The sequence below is a fragment of the Pocillopora verrucosa genome, chromosome 3 (assembly GCF_036669915.1).
Source record: "Pocillopora verrucosa isolate sample1 chromosome 3, ASM3666991v2, whole genome shotgun sequence".
NCBI classification, from domain to species: Eukaryota; Metazoa; Cnidaria; class Anthozoa; order Scleractinia; family Pocilloporidae; genus Pocillopora; species Pocillopora verrucosa.
In genome coordinates this window covers 18,688,458-18,704,632 of record NC_089314.1, presented here as the reverse complement: position 1 = coordinate 18,704,632, position 16,175 = coordinate 18,688,458, and the positions used below count along the sequence as shown (strand labels likewise).

At 38.9% G+C, this 16,175-nt stretch overlaps 1 protein-coding gene and 1 long non-coding RNA gene across 2 annotated transcripts; both read left to right on the top strand.

Annotated features, from left to right (window-relative positions):
* Nucleotides 1–1,125: 1,125 nt before the first annotated feature.
* LOC131794367 (uncharacterized) lies at nucleotides 1,126–5,698 on the top strand. Its single transcript, XR_009340966.2, has 4 exons — nucleotides 1,126–1,663; nucleotides 2,868–2,902; nucleotides 3,503–4,284; nucleotides 5,495–5,698. It is a non-coding gene; the product is annotated as an uncharacterized lncRNA (long non-coding RNA).
* A 3,547-nt stretch (nucleotides 5,699–9,245) lies between these two features.
* Nucleotides 9,246–11,740, top strand: LOC131794209 (perlucin-like protein). The gene is made up of 3 exons (XM_066163570.1): nucleotides 9,246–9,362; nucleotides 10,692–10,806; nucleotides 11,358–11,740. The coding sequence occupies exons 1-3, from the start codon at nucleotides 9,246–9,248 to the stop codon at nucleotides 11,738–11,740; spliced, it is 615 nt and encodes a 204-aa protein (XP_066019667.1).
* The last annotated feature ends 4,435 nt before the right edge of the window (nucleotides 11,741–16,175 follow it).

Here is a 16,175-nt window from a genome sequence, read left to right as displayed (position 1 = left end):
GCTCACTGACTAATAAAGGAAAAAATGCCAGTAAATTTAAAACCAAAATCCCTCCCGGAGAGATCAAAGAAATTGGATCAAAATTAAATGTAAGCTAGATATACATGTATACGTATAACTGGGTTGTCCCACGCTGATGGCCTCGAGTTTTGATTTTCCCCACATCTAGAAGACTAAATTATCAAATTCTTTAAAGTAAATAACAAAATGAATATAGATGAAGGAACAAGTTAATACGAAGAAAACTCCAGAAAGTAATCTCAGGTTTTAAAGGAGCTTCTTTGTGGAGAAGAAAAGGGATGAAAAAGGATAAAACAGATTGGATATATTGTAAACCCGATACAACGTTGTCTGGTTTTAACTCAGAACTCAAAACTTGTTTTCTCTCCTGCATCCGGGATAAAAGTCTTATTGTCTATTCAATTTTTGTCCAAGCTTTGACGCATTATAAAACTCATCTATTTAGGATGTTCTTTAACAGGGTAATTTGGTATTATTAACTGAGTTGATAAGGTAAATTGGCCACCGGAAAAAGGTTTAAAGATAACGTTTCGAGCGTTAGTCCTTCGTCATTCGCTCTGACCATGAAGGGCTAACGCTCGAAACGTCAGCTTTGAAACTCCCTGTGGAGGCCAATTTATGTCATCAACTGAGTTGATAATACTAAACTGCCCTGTTATAATCTCCCACCGACGCAGCACCACAGTTTCTTTGGAAACTTGTCCCCTTTATTAATGTTATTTTACAGTCCTGGTTCTTGTTAGTCCTTTGAACTTAACTTATTATTAAAAAGCTAAACAATTTCGTTTTAGTCAAAATATCCAGTTCAAAAATCACGACAAAAGCAGGAGGTAGTATTAACTAATTAAATTTTGACACTCATCTCGATTCATTGGTGTAATAGGTTTAGTCTTTCATGGATTTTATTTTCATCATTAACGTTGCAATACATGGCAATTTCAAGCCGATTCTCGCCAAATTGGCGCTGCAGACATAAAAGCTTTAGTCTAATGACTACAAAGAGCGCAGAAGAACCCTCGGTAAATTTAGGAAAAATTTTGTACCGTGGAAAAACTCAATCGAAGCATCCAATTTCTTTGAATTGTTTTTATTTCAACAGGCTTCTGCTAGCCGCCCACGTTAAAGCAGGAAAAAAGGATTGAGGATTGTTAGGCAATTTGTGTCATCAAGGCAACGCAGAATGGTCTAGAATATTACACTTCATTAACGAAGTAAGCCATTTCAATAGTGCAGGGCGATAGACATAGAGAGAATTAACATCAGAGTTTGCTTGAGAACAGTAATCTGCATTCTTCTTAGCGACTTAAAATTGCGTATGTTGGGGCTAAGATGCTAATGTGCGGGATTTCCTTTAAAATACGTTCAAACCTGATCCGTAGTCAGTTCTTCTTTAGCTGGTTTACTTACTGTTTTGCCCTCTTTATTAAGAAGGCTACACGACGTGCTGGATGGTAGTCTGTACGAACACAAAACAGGAGATTCCTATCAATTGTGTTTCAACCGGTCAAGGTCAAGCTTGATTAAGCCCGACTTCCCTTGTATTTCAAGAGAGCAGAAAAAAGCTCAATTCATCTTTTGTTTTTCTTGCTCGGTTTCAACTGGATCACAAGTATCATAAACCACAAAGAGGAAGTTGCTGGAGGTGTGTAAGTAATGAAAACATTTATTTAAGGCTTTCCTCGTACCTAGTACCAAAAAATTTTCGGTTCGCTCGATACCGCGACTTAGATCCGTCTGAGTTTGAGTAAGATACAAAACGTGCGCCAAAAAATAGTCATCATTTTTTATTTTCCATTTCAATAATAACAAATAAAAAATTAATCTACAGCATTATAAAAAGAGGGCGAGGAGACCACAAGAAGACACCGGGCTTATGGAAGAGGTCACCTCACTTACAACAATGTTTGTGCAACAATATAACTGCGAATGTGCGGTTTGGCAAATTCAGTGATTATTTAGGTAAAAACTCTTACAATTTCGTCTTAAAACTAAAAAGACTTGACGAACGAGTGGCTGAAACAGGATGAGATCCACATTTTAGGACTTTGGTCCTAAAATATGTGAAACAAAAAATGCTTATGCCTAAGCTGCGGATTAACGTTATATTTAGGTCGGTCTTTTTTCCTCGTCCCCACCCCCACCATACCTCCCCAAGGCCTCAAAGAGAGATTCTGCCGCCTCAAAGAAGAGAGCAGAGCTTCGATTGAGCAAAGCCTTAAGCCATTAATTTCGAAGTACACACATTCTTTACATCCTCATATCTAGTTCCAAACTAAATTTTGTCTTTATAATGTTGCCAGTCGAGGAATGTAAAGACGTCGAAGGTTTATCAATTAGTTTAGTAAAATAATGTCAGTATATACTCACTGGATGATTTTATGTCGGTTCCGTGACTCGCTAATAGCGAGGAAGTCGTAACTTTAGGCTAGCCTTTTGTCTGGTGGTTTTATAAAGCGCTAAATAGGGACAATTGTTTGTGGCTTGCATTGCCACAATTGTTCACACTGTTTTACCACATCTTGAAGAAAACAGGAACTTCTAGAAAGCAACTACTTCCGAGGATTTTCAAAAATATACGCTTTTGAAACGTGGCTCCCTCTGATTCATTTAAAAGACTTTGAAATTTCAAATATACATGATGTGAGGTTAAAATTTGATTTGAAAATTTATAGCGCGTCAGGTTAACGATTTATCAGAAACCGTGTTTTGACCTCGAGTTACGATGAGCGGTAAAAGTCTTGGCACGCTCTACTACTTTGTGATTTTTTCCACTGCAACTTTCATTTATCTTCCCCTCTCCCCATTTCAGTGTTGCCTGATGTTAACAAAATTCTGACTAATTTCAGGCATCATTGTTTGGAGGAAAACTGGGGTCTTTCAGGTAACCTATTAATAGAATGAATGATAAGATTTCTCAGGTTGTATTACATTGAGTGGAAAGTTTTTGACCACCAAATAAGGAGCGACGTGCAACTATTTTTGCCACTCATTGTAGTCTACTGCAAAAGGGCGCCTCCCGGTCGAGGTTAATTGCAACCTCTTCTATAACTTTGGCTGCCTACCAACGGAGAAGGCTAGAAATATATAGAATAGCCACGTCATATCCTTACCCCGATTAAGGAAATACCTCTGATCTTTAACGCAGTCTTTGAATTATGGAAAGTTTTGATGAAAGTTCCTTTCACTTAAATCTTCTTGAAGAACTAATTCTGTGTCGTTGCCTTAGTTCCTTGTGATCTTTGTTTTCGTTTCAGACGGGAAAGGTTTCACTGGTGAATTTGATGTTATCGACGTGACCCAACAGAGTACACGTGCTGAGAAGGGTTACAGAAGTATTTGCATGTCCATGCAACACGGCTTTCACCACTTACTTCAAAAACTAAGCTGAAAGCCTCTAATCTTGTAAAACAAACATGCGGAAAGTTTTTTATGAATTAATTGAGTACTTTTACATGGGGCATAATTAATTTTTCTTTTTCAGGGTCATCTGCGCAACTGATCCCGACAAGGAAAGCCTGAGTCATGGTCTCAGTTTGTGGAACTAACTAGATTACCGAGCAAGGAGCGCGGGCTCATTTCCTGAACAGCGGGTGATAATTGAGCCTATCTGTGAAGAACACAGCGGTCAAACGTTGGGCATGTGCGAGGGGATCAGTTTGGGGCGCCCGCGCACCATTTTCTCAAGAAGTGTTTTTAAGGAATACTTGAGGAACAATTGCTGTCTCGCAAAATAAGCAAAAGAAAATTGAAAAGTTCATAGTAACCTGAAAGAGGAAACATAAGTAGGGTGAAGCAAAACTCGAGGCTTTTCGAACACGAAGCTTATTCAAGTACGAGTATTCTGTTGATTTACCATTCTGGTTTGAGCTTTCCCAAAAAACTATACTTTCTAAAACACCGTGACTTACTGGCTTGTGTGGTTATTGTAATTTTTGTGAGACAACTTGGTTCTGACAGCCTGGAAGCACGTTACCCAGCCACTACAACAATCAAAAATGCGCAGGCGTTTAACCGCTCTGTTTCCTATTAAGACACTCACCAAAGCAGCACATGAGATAAAACGCAGTCTATGACTGCGTGTATTTACTGTTGTACAGTTGTTGAGTAATGTGGTAGGAACGCAATGTAATTTAAAATGCAAAGGGTTAATGAACAGCACTTTTCGATGCAAAAACTGCGACAAAAGGAGGACTTGGTTGGAACAGAGTTTGTACACTGGTCAACTGACAAACCGAGGATAGGGCAAGAAATTCAATAAAGAAGGTACATGTAAAAAATGTTCATCAAATGTTTTTTTTATACAAAACTTTGCTTCTTCGTGCATAACACATTCATGGATAGTTGAACAAAGTTACTCAGTAGTGGTGTTGGCCCCTCGCCACCATTTTTCGCGAGACCAGAAATGTTAATGAATTCATAGTATGTACTGTACTATATATATATATATATGTACTACATATATGGTTATGATAGTCATGTGACCAAGTTACACGCCAGAGTAATTTGTAGGTCAGGCAGGATGTTATTTGGATGGGAGAAGGAAAACAAAACAACAGATTTTTTTTACTCAAACGGGTTTAATGCTAGAAAAAAATCCTTTAATCACAAGCGGGACGTGTACTCTTCCCTAATGGACAGCGCTCAGCACATCATTAACAGAGGAAAAAAAGAACGTTCGTGAAGTTTTGACAAATCATTCAACATGGCTACCATTTCTATATCCTCGGGTGTCAAACGTTCGTAGCCAAAGGGGATACCCCCCTTTCCCTCTGTTTGATTGGTTGTGACTGTGGTCACGTAAATGCTTTGACCGATGAGTCGTGTGACCAAAAAATTGGTCGACTTGAAACTTTGTCAACGTTACAAAATCACGCAACGCTTCTGATAGGTGTCACGGTAAGGAAAAAGTCACGCACGAATGTCACCCAAAGTCATTTACAACTGTATAATCCCAAAAGTTCCTCGTTTTACAATTTGGGCCGTGAGCTGAGGTCCGATCATTGAATAGTTAACTTTTCAAGCCACTGTCTCAGTTTTTCCACTTGTATGTCTTTCTATCCTGTCTTGTTGGTGTTCGTTGAGACAGCTTGGAGTGTGATGATTTTTTTTGTTGTTGTTGCTTGTGTGCGGTTTTCTCATGTTCATATAAATGTTCTCTCGTTTCCAACTCCATCTACACCTGTCAAAATGCAACTGAACTCTCTCGTGCCCCTGACTCGCTTATGTGGTAATACCATTTACATCAACAAACTAGTCATAAACCGGTCTGAGGGCATGGGTTGGACTCATTTGACGACGTTGGATTAAGGATACGCTCACCTTATTTGGTCATGAAAGGCTGTTTGGTCAGATTTTTTTGTTTCGCTGTTTCATTATCAAACTAGTCACAAACCGGTTTGACGGCGTTCTCTCCCTTAACCGTGATTGGTTCTCTTACACCATAAACTAGCTCACTTGTATCCCTTGTCACTAGTTACTGACCGAGGTGAGGAGGAGATATCAAGAAGATGGAGGTTCTGCAAGTGCAAGAAGTCATGACGAACGAAGAAATGACGGGAACTATGGTTGATTACGACTTGAACACTTATCCACCGGCCAAATATCCTACGACATGTAAAAAGAGCGGGAAGAGGAAACATGAAAAGGCCATGGAGAAGGAGCGCGCCAACAAGAAAAGCAAGCGGACAGCAAAGAAGAATGAAGGTGAGGCACAAGATAAAATTACTGAATGGTTGATATCTGCCAAATAGAAAGTCGTATTCAAGGAGACCGTGGAAATATGTTAATTCTATAAAAAGAGGACATTGAAAAAGAAGAGGACAAGAGAGGCGATAGTGGAAGGTGTGGATGGAAGAGGTTCACCGTTTTACCTAAAACGTCGTCTTCAAAAATTACGCAGACGACAGAAATATCTAATCAAAAAGAACTTATACCCAAACAAAGAAAGGTATCTACCCGTGAGAAAAACAGAACCGTGTGAACTGATTGTGACATTTTTGTGATGTTAAATTTTCAGAAGAATACATTCCGCTGTAAGATATCGATACCAATGATTTATTAAGAGATCTGGGTTTTGAAGTGATAGAGGAAGGATAACTACGACAAAAACAAAAATTACCAACCATTGAAACTCTTGGAGCTTTGAAAAAAACAGGAGCCCTTGGAATGTTTTATCCACGATTGCAAGCTCGAGAAATGTACTTCCCAAAGTGGTTGGGACTATGTGAAGTGTCCTATGTCCGATTGTTTCATCTTCATGGGACTCAGTAAAATTCATCACTATCTGAAGAATGTCCAGGATCAAACCCAGGCCGGGTACAAATGGGATAAGGAGAAACTCAAATGCTTTTGTTCAGAACCATTAGTGTTGTGCGAATGGAGATCGGAACACAATCCTGGCAGGATTTATTTTAAATGTCCAGGAAACCGATGCTTTCTTCTAGTGGGGATGCGAGGTGCCCAGTGGTACAAACATGGTATGGATGAACAACACAGAGCATTTAGGAATACCGTACGTCACGCCTATTCCTACCACAGGGTATTCTTGGAAAAATATGTTGAAGGATCAAATAGAAACCTATCCTAGGTTTACCACGACAGGTACTACAAAGGAGATAGTTTGCCCTTTGGGTTGTAACTTGTACTGCATTCAGAGAATTTCGATGCTAAATAGTATCAATCATACCTGTTCGTATATAAATGTATAAACGAGCATTGATTAACGCTAGTCCACGATTTTAGGTAACCCTAACGTTTTCATCTCTCTTGTTGAGAATGTTAAGAAGTAAACTTTTAGTATGTGGTAAAGAATTATAAAATAATTCAAATAGTACGCGCGCTCTGATTGGCCATAAAACCATTTTACATGAGCGTATGTAAACACGGTTTTCGTTCCTCTTTCATTAGTTATTTTATAAAAGAAATGTAAAATGGTTTCCGTGTTTACATAGCCTGATGTAAACACGCGGAAGGTTGGGAGAACACGAGATAAGCTGGAAACCACTCCGCTTCGCGTCGTGGTTTCCTACGCTTATCTCGTGTTCTCCCAACCTCCCGCGTGTTTACATCAGGCTATGTAAACACGGAAACCATTTTACATTTCTTCAATATAAAAATAAAAACAACTGGGGCCAGAGTATTTGCCAACTCTACACCAGTAAGTGTAAGCTAAAACAATTTGTTAAAAAAGAGATGTAATACCATTGACGTTGATTTTTAGTCTTGATTAACTGTTATCGTTGATTTTTAGTCTTAATCAACTTTGAAAGTGTGTTTGACTGTAAAAATGTCCTTAGCAACAATATGTAATAATGTTGCTGTGAGGGATGCCCTATCCCCCGACTTTTCATTGGTCCATAACCACGTGGCATGTCACTTTAGGGATACCAACCATTGTCTATCCTTTTGTGAATACCAGTTTTTAATGGGTTAACATATAACACATCGGTCACATGGGTGAAATCCTGCTTTCTCATCGGTCAAAGCATTTACGTGACCACAGTCAAAACCAATCAAACAGAGGGAAGGGGGGTATCCCCTTTGGCTACGAACGTTTGACACCCGAGGATATAGAAATGGTAGCCATGTTGACTGATTTGTGAGAACTTCACGAATGCTCATAACTTTGTTCAACTGGCTATGAATATATTAACTAACTGAAGAAACTGTAAGCCCTTGATAAGAAAGGAAAAAGAGAACGTCAAGTCGTGTGCTAATTGGTTCAGCAGTTTTAGGTTGAAAATGTCTGTTTGGTTTTTCGTGTTTCTTTGCGAGAAAACCATCTTTAAGTTATTTGGTTTCTAAACTTTTTCAAACAGCTTCAAAACAGGTTTGACCGGTTGAAAAAGCATGGCTGGATCGTTTTGAAAGTTTTCGAACAATGACCAGCCGTGACACTCTCTGAACACAATTACAAAATGGCGAGTTTCTCATGTTCTTTCGAAGCTAACCTGTGGTGCAGACGTCTTACTAGAGCGAGTTGACGTTACAAGCTCGCGATCGCTTTTTTGACTGGCCATCTTTGATTTAGAGTTAGGATGAACGGTGGTGGGAGGGGGAGGGGGAGGGGGCGGGGAAAGGCGAGAGGACCCACCCCTCCCGTTTTCCTCCTTATGACCGTCGCTCACCTTTTGGGTCCAATTTTCTTTCTCTACCCAGCTTTCCGCTACTGTTTAAATCAAAGATGACAGCTGTGATATTCACCCGGAAAATGCTCAGCACTCGCTCGCCAAAATTGCGCCTGCTCCGCGGGCTACTCTCAACGCGCTTATATAGAGTTTAAAGTAGAGGGATTTATCTGCGTGCAATCGGAGAAAGAAAAGGACCTTAATAATTAAAAATCCCACCTGGTGAGAGGCAAACAAGTTGCTTATTAGTTTAATTATTTACGTCCAAAGGATGAGTCAGTTTGTTTGTCATGTTAACATGTTTTAACACTTTTCATTCCTCTACCTGCTAATTGTGGCAGGCGTTATCGTGTTTTCACAATCTGAATGGATATCATAATCCAGCCCTTTCAATGAAATCCTCAGATTTAATCATCTGGCACGGGAGCAGCTGAAGATCCTTGTGAAACTACTTACAAAGATGCCATTATACTTATACTACGTACCATAAAGTTTCTACTTCGCTACCCTAACCATATCCTGTAAAGGCTGTAGTCCTCCCGTTCCGCCGGCTATTACTTCAACATGCAGAATTTTTCTCTAAACAGGTTACATACAAGTTAGCAACTGGCTCCCAGAGGGCATTTATAGAAGGTTCCATAATAAACGGGTTCGGGTTCTGATTATTTTTGAGGTGAAAAAACTCGATCAATTATTTCTTATTTCCACTTCGGTTTTCCAGATGTGAGGAAAAAAAACATGCGGTTTCTGTAGTGATCTTCTCCGTCTAACCATAATCTCTTTTGCTGCGGTAAATTAAGCACCGAAGATTTAAAAGTTGCCTCATGTTTACTTTGTGCATAGATTTGATGTACTCAAGCGATGATGTTCAGCACTTTTAACTTATTGGTTTTAAAGTGCTCTATACTTTACCATATTTTACATGGAGACGGACAAACTCTTCCTTCTAGTCGTCACTCTACGCACCGATTCATCAATTTTGTCAAGCACAGTTTCAACTACTTAAATGCGACGAAAATATCCAACAAATTAGCTGTGAGAAGTTTCGACGAGTGTGGCATTCAGTGTGTACGAACCTCGACTTGCCTTTCTGTGAATATGGCAAGTTCTTCTGACGACAATGGAGTGTACTGGTGCGAAATACTTGCTTCTGACAAATACATGTCTTCAGAAAGTTTTAAACCAAGCCCAAATTCGCATCATTTTTCCATTATGGTAAGTGTAGGGTGATTTTGAAAAGGTCAGGTTCAAAACGAATATTTTACATTTTCCTCCGCTGAAAGATTTTCTAAGAAAACGAACGGTGAGAAAGCTTGGCTTCTTTTATTCAGACTCAACCAAAAAAAATATCAATTTTAATCAAGTGAAAAATAATTTAAGATCGTCTAGCACAAAGTAAGTCAGCGATGGGAGGCCTGTGGCTCGAGGGAGCGGAGAATGAACAGTGCAGTTACAAAACAAATTAGATACTTTGGTTTAATCAGCTGAGTTGATAACATCAATTGGCTGACGTGAAGAGTTTCTAGGCAGACGTTTCGATCGTTACCCTTCGTCAAAGCGATTGACGAAGGGCTAACGATCGAAACGCCAGCTTTTAAACTCTTCACGGTGACCAATTTACATTATCAACTCAGTTAAAAAAAACAAATTATCTTGTTATACCTCCCCAACGACGCAGTAGCACAGTTTCTCTACAAACTTACCCTTTACAAAACAAATTAGTTAAGTCCGAGGTGGAAAACATGCAAAATATCTACGCGTACAAATAAGCCAGGAGTTAGCGACCCATCCCCTCTTATGACAATAGACATAACATTTTGGCCAGCCCTTGTTTTGGAACTTACTGGTTAAGGTAAAGATAGATTTTCCACACGAATATTTTTGGCAATATAACTACCTCCCGATGTGCACTGTCCATGTGTAATTAAGATTTATCATTGTATTTGTTCAATTATCGCAGTGAATTAATTATTTGAACCATGGAAACAAAATTGCAGAGTGAAATGTCCCTTGCCGAAATGTTATTAGCTTCAGGGAAGGAGTTCCGAAAAAACAAAGAACAAACAAAAATTCAGAGATTAAATTGGAATTTAAACCAAGAATACTTGCAGTTGGAGCAGGTCAAGTTAGGGCCCCAATGTTCCCATTAAGCAGATGGATTTGAATCAATCAAAATAATGACAACAATAATAATGACAATAATATAAAAACACACTCACATCTGTAGAGTTGGACATGAAATTGAATGCTGTAATGATTCCCTCAGTGAAACCTGTAAGAGGTGCTTATGACTGAGGAAAACGATCCAGTGGTGTAAGATGTATACCAAAAATATAGATTTGAAGTTTAATTTTATCCTATTGAGGAAAAACTAAAACAAGTTCGTTTCTTAAAATGAACTTCAGAATCTGCCTCCCCTCCTCACTTTTCTTCCCAAGGTTTTTTTTTATCACTTGGAAATTTCCGTGTCACAATTATCGTCTCAAGCAAGTGGAGAGCTAATGCAAGGGATCATCTGCCATCTTTCCATTCTTTTTCTCTCAGACGCCATGCATAAAGGACCCCTGTGTCGGTCTGCAAACGTGCGTTCCAAACTACAACGACGGAAGCTACAAATGCCGATGTCTGCGAGTCGGTTTTTCGGGTGATTACTGCCAAGGTATTTCCATTTTCTAGATTTCGCTTAAAACGTTGTGACCACCTCAACCTCGAAGAGGAGGAGATTAGCGTGGGAGGGGGGGGGGGGGAGAAGGGGCTTGCAAAAGGGGAAAGAAGGGAAGTATGGGAGAAGGGCCTTATGAGAAAAGGGAGGTGCTCTCTAAAGAAAATGAGGGTCGTGTTTTCTTTTTTTAAATCTCGCCCAGCTTGGATAAATACATCCTTTCTAGGGTTAGCCTTCAAATACAGGCTTTCAAATACAGGCTTTCAAATACATATACATGTCTTTCACTGAAACGATTCTATTTTTCTTCGCCAGCAGTCTTTTGAATTTACACGCAATTGTATTGTACAAAACTTACAAAATGGAAGAAGCAAAATGCAATAATTATAATAAACATTTAAATTACTGTTACGCGATGGAAGTAAGAGGGAGGGGTTTCTATCCACCCCCACCCCCACTCCCGATAGTTGTGTGTTAGTTAACTTGTCAGTCGAAACAATCCCTGACTCTTCGACTTAGTGTTTTTTCATACTTAAATCGAATTGCAGAATGTGACACGACAAATGGATGGAGACGGTTCAACATATCTTGCTATAAGTTTTTTAGCGAAGTGGCTAAGTGGAAAGAGGCGAAGAAGCGTTGCGCAGACATTGGATCAATTTTAGTTCCAATTCATTCCGTCAATGAAAATGATTTCATATCCTCCCTGCTTCCCGATGCAGAAACCACTGCATGGATTGGAGCAAACGACATGGGTACGGAGGGGAACTGGGTCTGGGTGGACAGGAAAAACTGGGGCGAGTATGAAAACTGGTCTGGAAACAATCCCAATGGCGACGTCAGAGAAAACTGCGCGCTGATACAATCTGGACGGTGGAATGATGTATCCTGTGGTTTGAGACGTTACTATGTTTGTAAAACGAAAAATTAAAAGCAGTTCTCTCAACGAATGGCAACATGATCAGCTGCTTATCGTCAGGACTAAGAAGATCCCTCTACTTTCCTTTCAGTGAGGTCAGCCATCATGGTTGTTTGTGGTTTTAGCCGACCTCACATATCGTAATTTATCAATACTGTCATTTATCTATATCAGGCTCAAAGCACTTAGGAATGCTTGCACATTTTGATAGGCACGTCGTGATATGCCCTTCGTTCGTGGGGCTACGGATGAGATGCTTCAGTTCTATAATCTTAAAATCGAAGCCTTCACGGCTCAAAACTGCTAAACGGTGGTGTGAAATAGGAGAACATCACTTCTCTTAAACAGGATGTTTACATCTACATTCAAGGCCGCCAACGAGTTTCCTTAGCCTTTGAACCCGTTTATCGAGTGGTTTCCAGAGGGATTAAAAATATATCAATTAATGAAATTCAATTATCTTCGGAGGCTTAGTTGAGTGTCATTTGCGAGAAGTCATGCAATGAAATTCCAATTGCACAAGTCACTCACATAGCTTCGGCATTTACATCGTTTTTCTTGACTTCAATTTTCAATAATTATATGATCAACATGTTAGCTTATTTCTCTTTATAGATAGAAGAATATCCTCTTGTATTAATTGCTTCTCATATTTCCCAACTGATTTGGATCTCAAAGCGATTCGGCGTTGTCTTGGTTAAGTTTGTCTGTCGTATAGCGGAGCTTCAATATGCAGTGGATAATCTGCACCTTGCGTGCAAGCTTCGGTTGAAAACAGATTGCCTTTCACTAAAACAAAGTATTCCTTGTTTTTCAAGGTCAGCGGTTAACACAAATCCTTTATTATTCCCTTTCAACGCAGCGACGAATACAACTTAACACGGAAGTGGAAGGAAGAGAGATTATTCAAAAGTTCATCATTACATGTTTGTAGTGTTGAGCACCCAACGAGAACCAAGATTTTAAAGAGGAAACCTGACGTAAACGTGTTCGGTTTACTCTTATCAGTGTTTTGTTGCTTTCCCAGCTTATTCTCGCATCTACAACAAATGACGTTTATTCAGTAGTCGTAGAGAATTTCCTTCTTCTTTTAACCCGTCGATAATCAAAACTGGTTACAACTGAAGCTTTCTGTCTCAAATACACTCTGGTGAAACACATCCTGCATAACACAAGAATGGGAAAATGGTGTTAATGTAACAATGATAGCAGGATTACTGGCTTTGATTCAGTTTGCAGGACTTGAATGAAACATATAAACCTGAAACTTCATTTGCAGAGAGATAAATGTCGTTTAGCTGCGAAACTAGAAAAGCTGTCTATTCTTGTACATTGCTCATTAAGCAGCACAGAGGGGGTTTTGTCTGAATGTACTGCAGTCACGCAAAAGGTTTTCGCAGACAGACTTCAGACAAAATGGAAAACAGAAAAAGGAGTTCTAATTCTCCATTCTTGGAGAAAATAAGGAAAGCGACATCTAGACAGCTCGATGGCAGCTGTATGAATGTGACCAGATTAAAGAACCACTATTCATGCAAGAGGCAAATGGCACGAATTCACTTTTTTTTTTGTCTGCATGCCTATGCAGCTGTGTGTTTGACGAAGTTAGCATATTTGCAGCTGTTGCCGATGGTACCCTTTTTTGAAAGCAATTCTTTGTTCCATGAATTGAAGCAACAAAATATCGTACGTGAAATTAGAACTGAGTGAGCTCTGTCGTTCATGTTTTGCTTAGACGTGTAAAATCCATCTTATGGAGTTTCTATGTGCAAGAGCTTGGTGCTTTCTCGGACTTTCCGGATATTTTTTATCGGCATCAGAATGCAGCCGCTTTTAAGTTTTGTCATACTCTCACGTCCTTATCAAATTATCTCGTTAGCACTTAAGGTTGTGAATTACAGAGGAAATCCGTCTGAGACACAGTAATTAGCCCAAACTCAAAATGTTGCTTTTTCGTGGAAGGCGTGAGAAAATCGGCCGCCCACGCTGACTTTTCTAGATGCAAAAAGCTTCAATCTGACATTAAAAACTTCTTCAGAGTTCCCGTTGAGCAACAAATATACAAACAAAGCAATTAAGTTTCCTTCAACTCGCTAGACTGTGATTTCATGAATGCCTCTCAGACTGAACAGACACACAAAAAAAAGTAAAAGTACTTTTACTGACATTCAGGTGGTATAATCTTTCTAATACAGGATAAGTATCATTGTTGCAAAGTGATCATGTGATCAGTGGCAAACTCAAATACAGATCAAAACTAGCAAAAAGGGGTCTGTGAGATATGTGCTGACTGTAACTTACACATGCTCTAAGGCTGAACAGAGTTAAAGCCAGAAAAAACTGAACTGAGTTTTTTCCTCGTTATGGTAATTTCCCTCGAGTTGACTGGTCTCAAGCGTTCGCGCGCTCAGCCAGTAATCAAGTACGATGGAATTAGAGAGCAAAAGAAGCCTTGAAAAACAAACAAAAATATCCCGTTAGCTCTTCCTCTATTAATGTTTAAACTTTCCTAAGGATTTCGTGTATACGTGATAAACGATCTCTCAAATTTATCCTTTACAACTTTACAAGGAGCCGGAACAGTCTTTGGCTCAATCTATCAAGTAAAAAAAAAAATTGAAAAAAAAAAAAAAGATAAGATAATTAGAAATTAAATCACATCTTCTCTAATTTTCCCGACAGTATGTCTCTTGCCAAATTATTTAAGTCTACTTTCCCTAATTAGGCCACTTTACCATGTTAGGGCAACGGAAAGCGCAAAATATGTCACGGTGTTACGCTTAGGAACAGGCGAAGAATACGGACGGAGGGAGAAGCACTGATTAAAATGGCCCCACTAAACTATCCAGACTTTGGATAAGGTTTGACTTTTAGAGCAACTGACTTTTAAGCTCGGCAGATTTTTTTTTTTGCCAGTCGAGGGAAATTCTTCAATGGTTTTGCTAGTCTTGTTTTCGTCTGTCACGCAGGCAGGATGCGATTGATTATCAATATTCTCAAATAAACCGTAGGATTTATTTCGAAAACTAGAAAACTGGAAAATGATGTAATCATGGAATAATAAATTCCTTATGCAATGTTTTAACTTATAATACTAGCGGACATTTTGCTCATTTGCTAGTAATTTCCCTCGCCCCTACGGGGGTTCGAAAAAATATTGCGCAACTCGCAAATTATCCGGCTATATTAAATGTCAAATGATCGAATAAGGTATACGCAAAAGTCGTAAAAGTTACAAATGTTTTGTTCTATTGAATATTTTATGGCTAGACATGGTTTGAAACTTTACTTTTAGATTTGTGTATGTGGATGGTATGTTTCCAAACCTGCTCTTACCGACTTTGAATTTCAGGTGATGATAATGATGTGACAAGAGTTTATGATCTCTTGTGATGAGGTTTGAGTCGCCAGGTCGTGAGATGTAGAACTGACAACACAGCACCGCCCCAAAAAGTGAAACTATCTCTAAACTTTCCTTTTTAATAAAACAATACAGCCTAAGCCGGCATTAACACATTTTGGGTCCGTTTCGTAGTCATTTTAGCCCAAGCCGTTAGGCGAGGATTTAAATGATATTACGAAGGGTCAAAAACATATTTATGTTTTTTTATATTATTATCACTTCGAAGGGCATTGAGAAAGTATAAATTGATTAAATGACAACAAAACAGTCTGAACAATCACGCGAGCTTGCGAGAGGGCTTAAATGCAATTAAGCCCGTCAAAATCTCCATTTTAGACCACGCGATGCACCACAATTCCCGACAAAGTAAAAACATTAATCATTTTCTAAAAGTCTCAGTAACTTTTAACCCTTTAACTCCCATGAGTGACCAAGACAGAACTTCTCGTTGTAATATCAATACAATATCAAGCAGACAAGTGATGAGAATAAAGAAAAATATTAATTAGGGGATTATTACTTGATCCAATACCAAATTCTCCAAACTAACATCATTAGAACTATACGGCAGACATTAAGGAGAATTACCAATGAGATCCTGAGAGTTAAAGGTTTAAATATCCCCAGCGATTTCTGTATATTCTAGTTCATTTAAGTTTGTCATCCGTGTTCTTTTTCGCCATTTTTTTTTCCTCCCTCAGTCAGGGACTAGTTGTATACCTTCTTCATATATTCTCGTCTCAATGATCTAAAAAAAAACGTTCTTTGATATTTTACCCTAAATCAGTTTTCATGTCGCAAATAATAAGACGACTCAAATATCATCGCTTACCCCTTTTGATTTATTTACTTCCCAGATCTCAAAGTTAATTCTCCCAATCAGCAGCTATACGTTTCTTTGTCAGCTGGTCCTGAAGAATTTGGTGCTGTATCACCAAATTACCGATTGATAATTTTCTTAATTTCTCACCACCTGTCTGCTTTAGAGTGTATTAAAATTGTTAGGAGAACTTCCATTTGATCCGATGTGAGAGTCAGATTTTA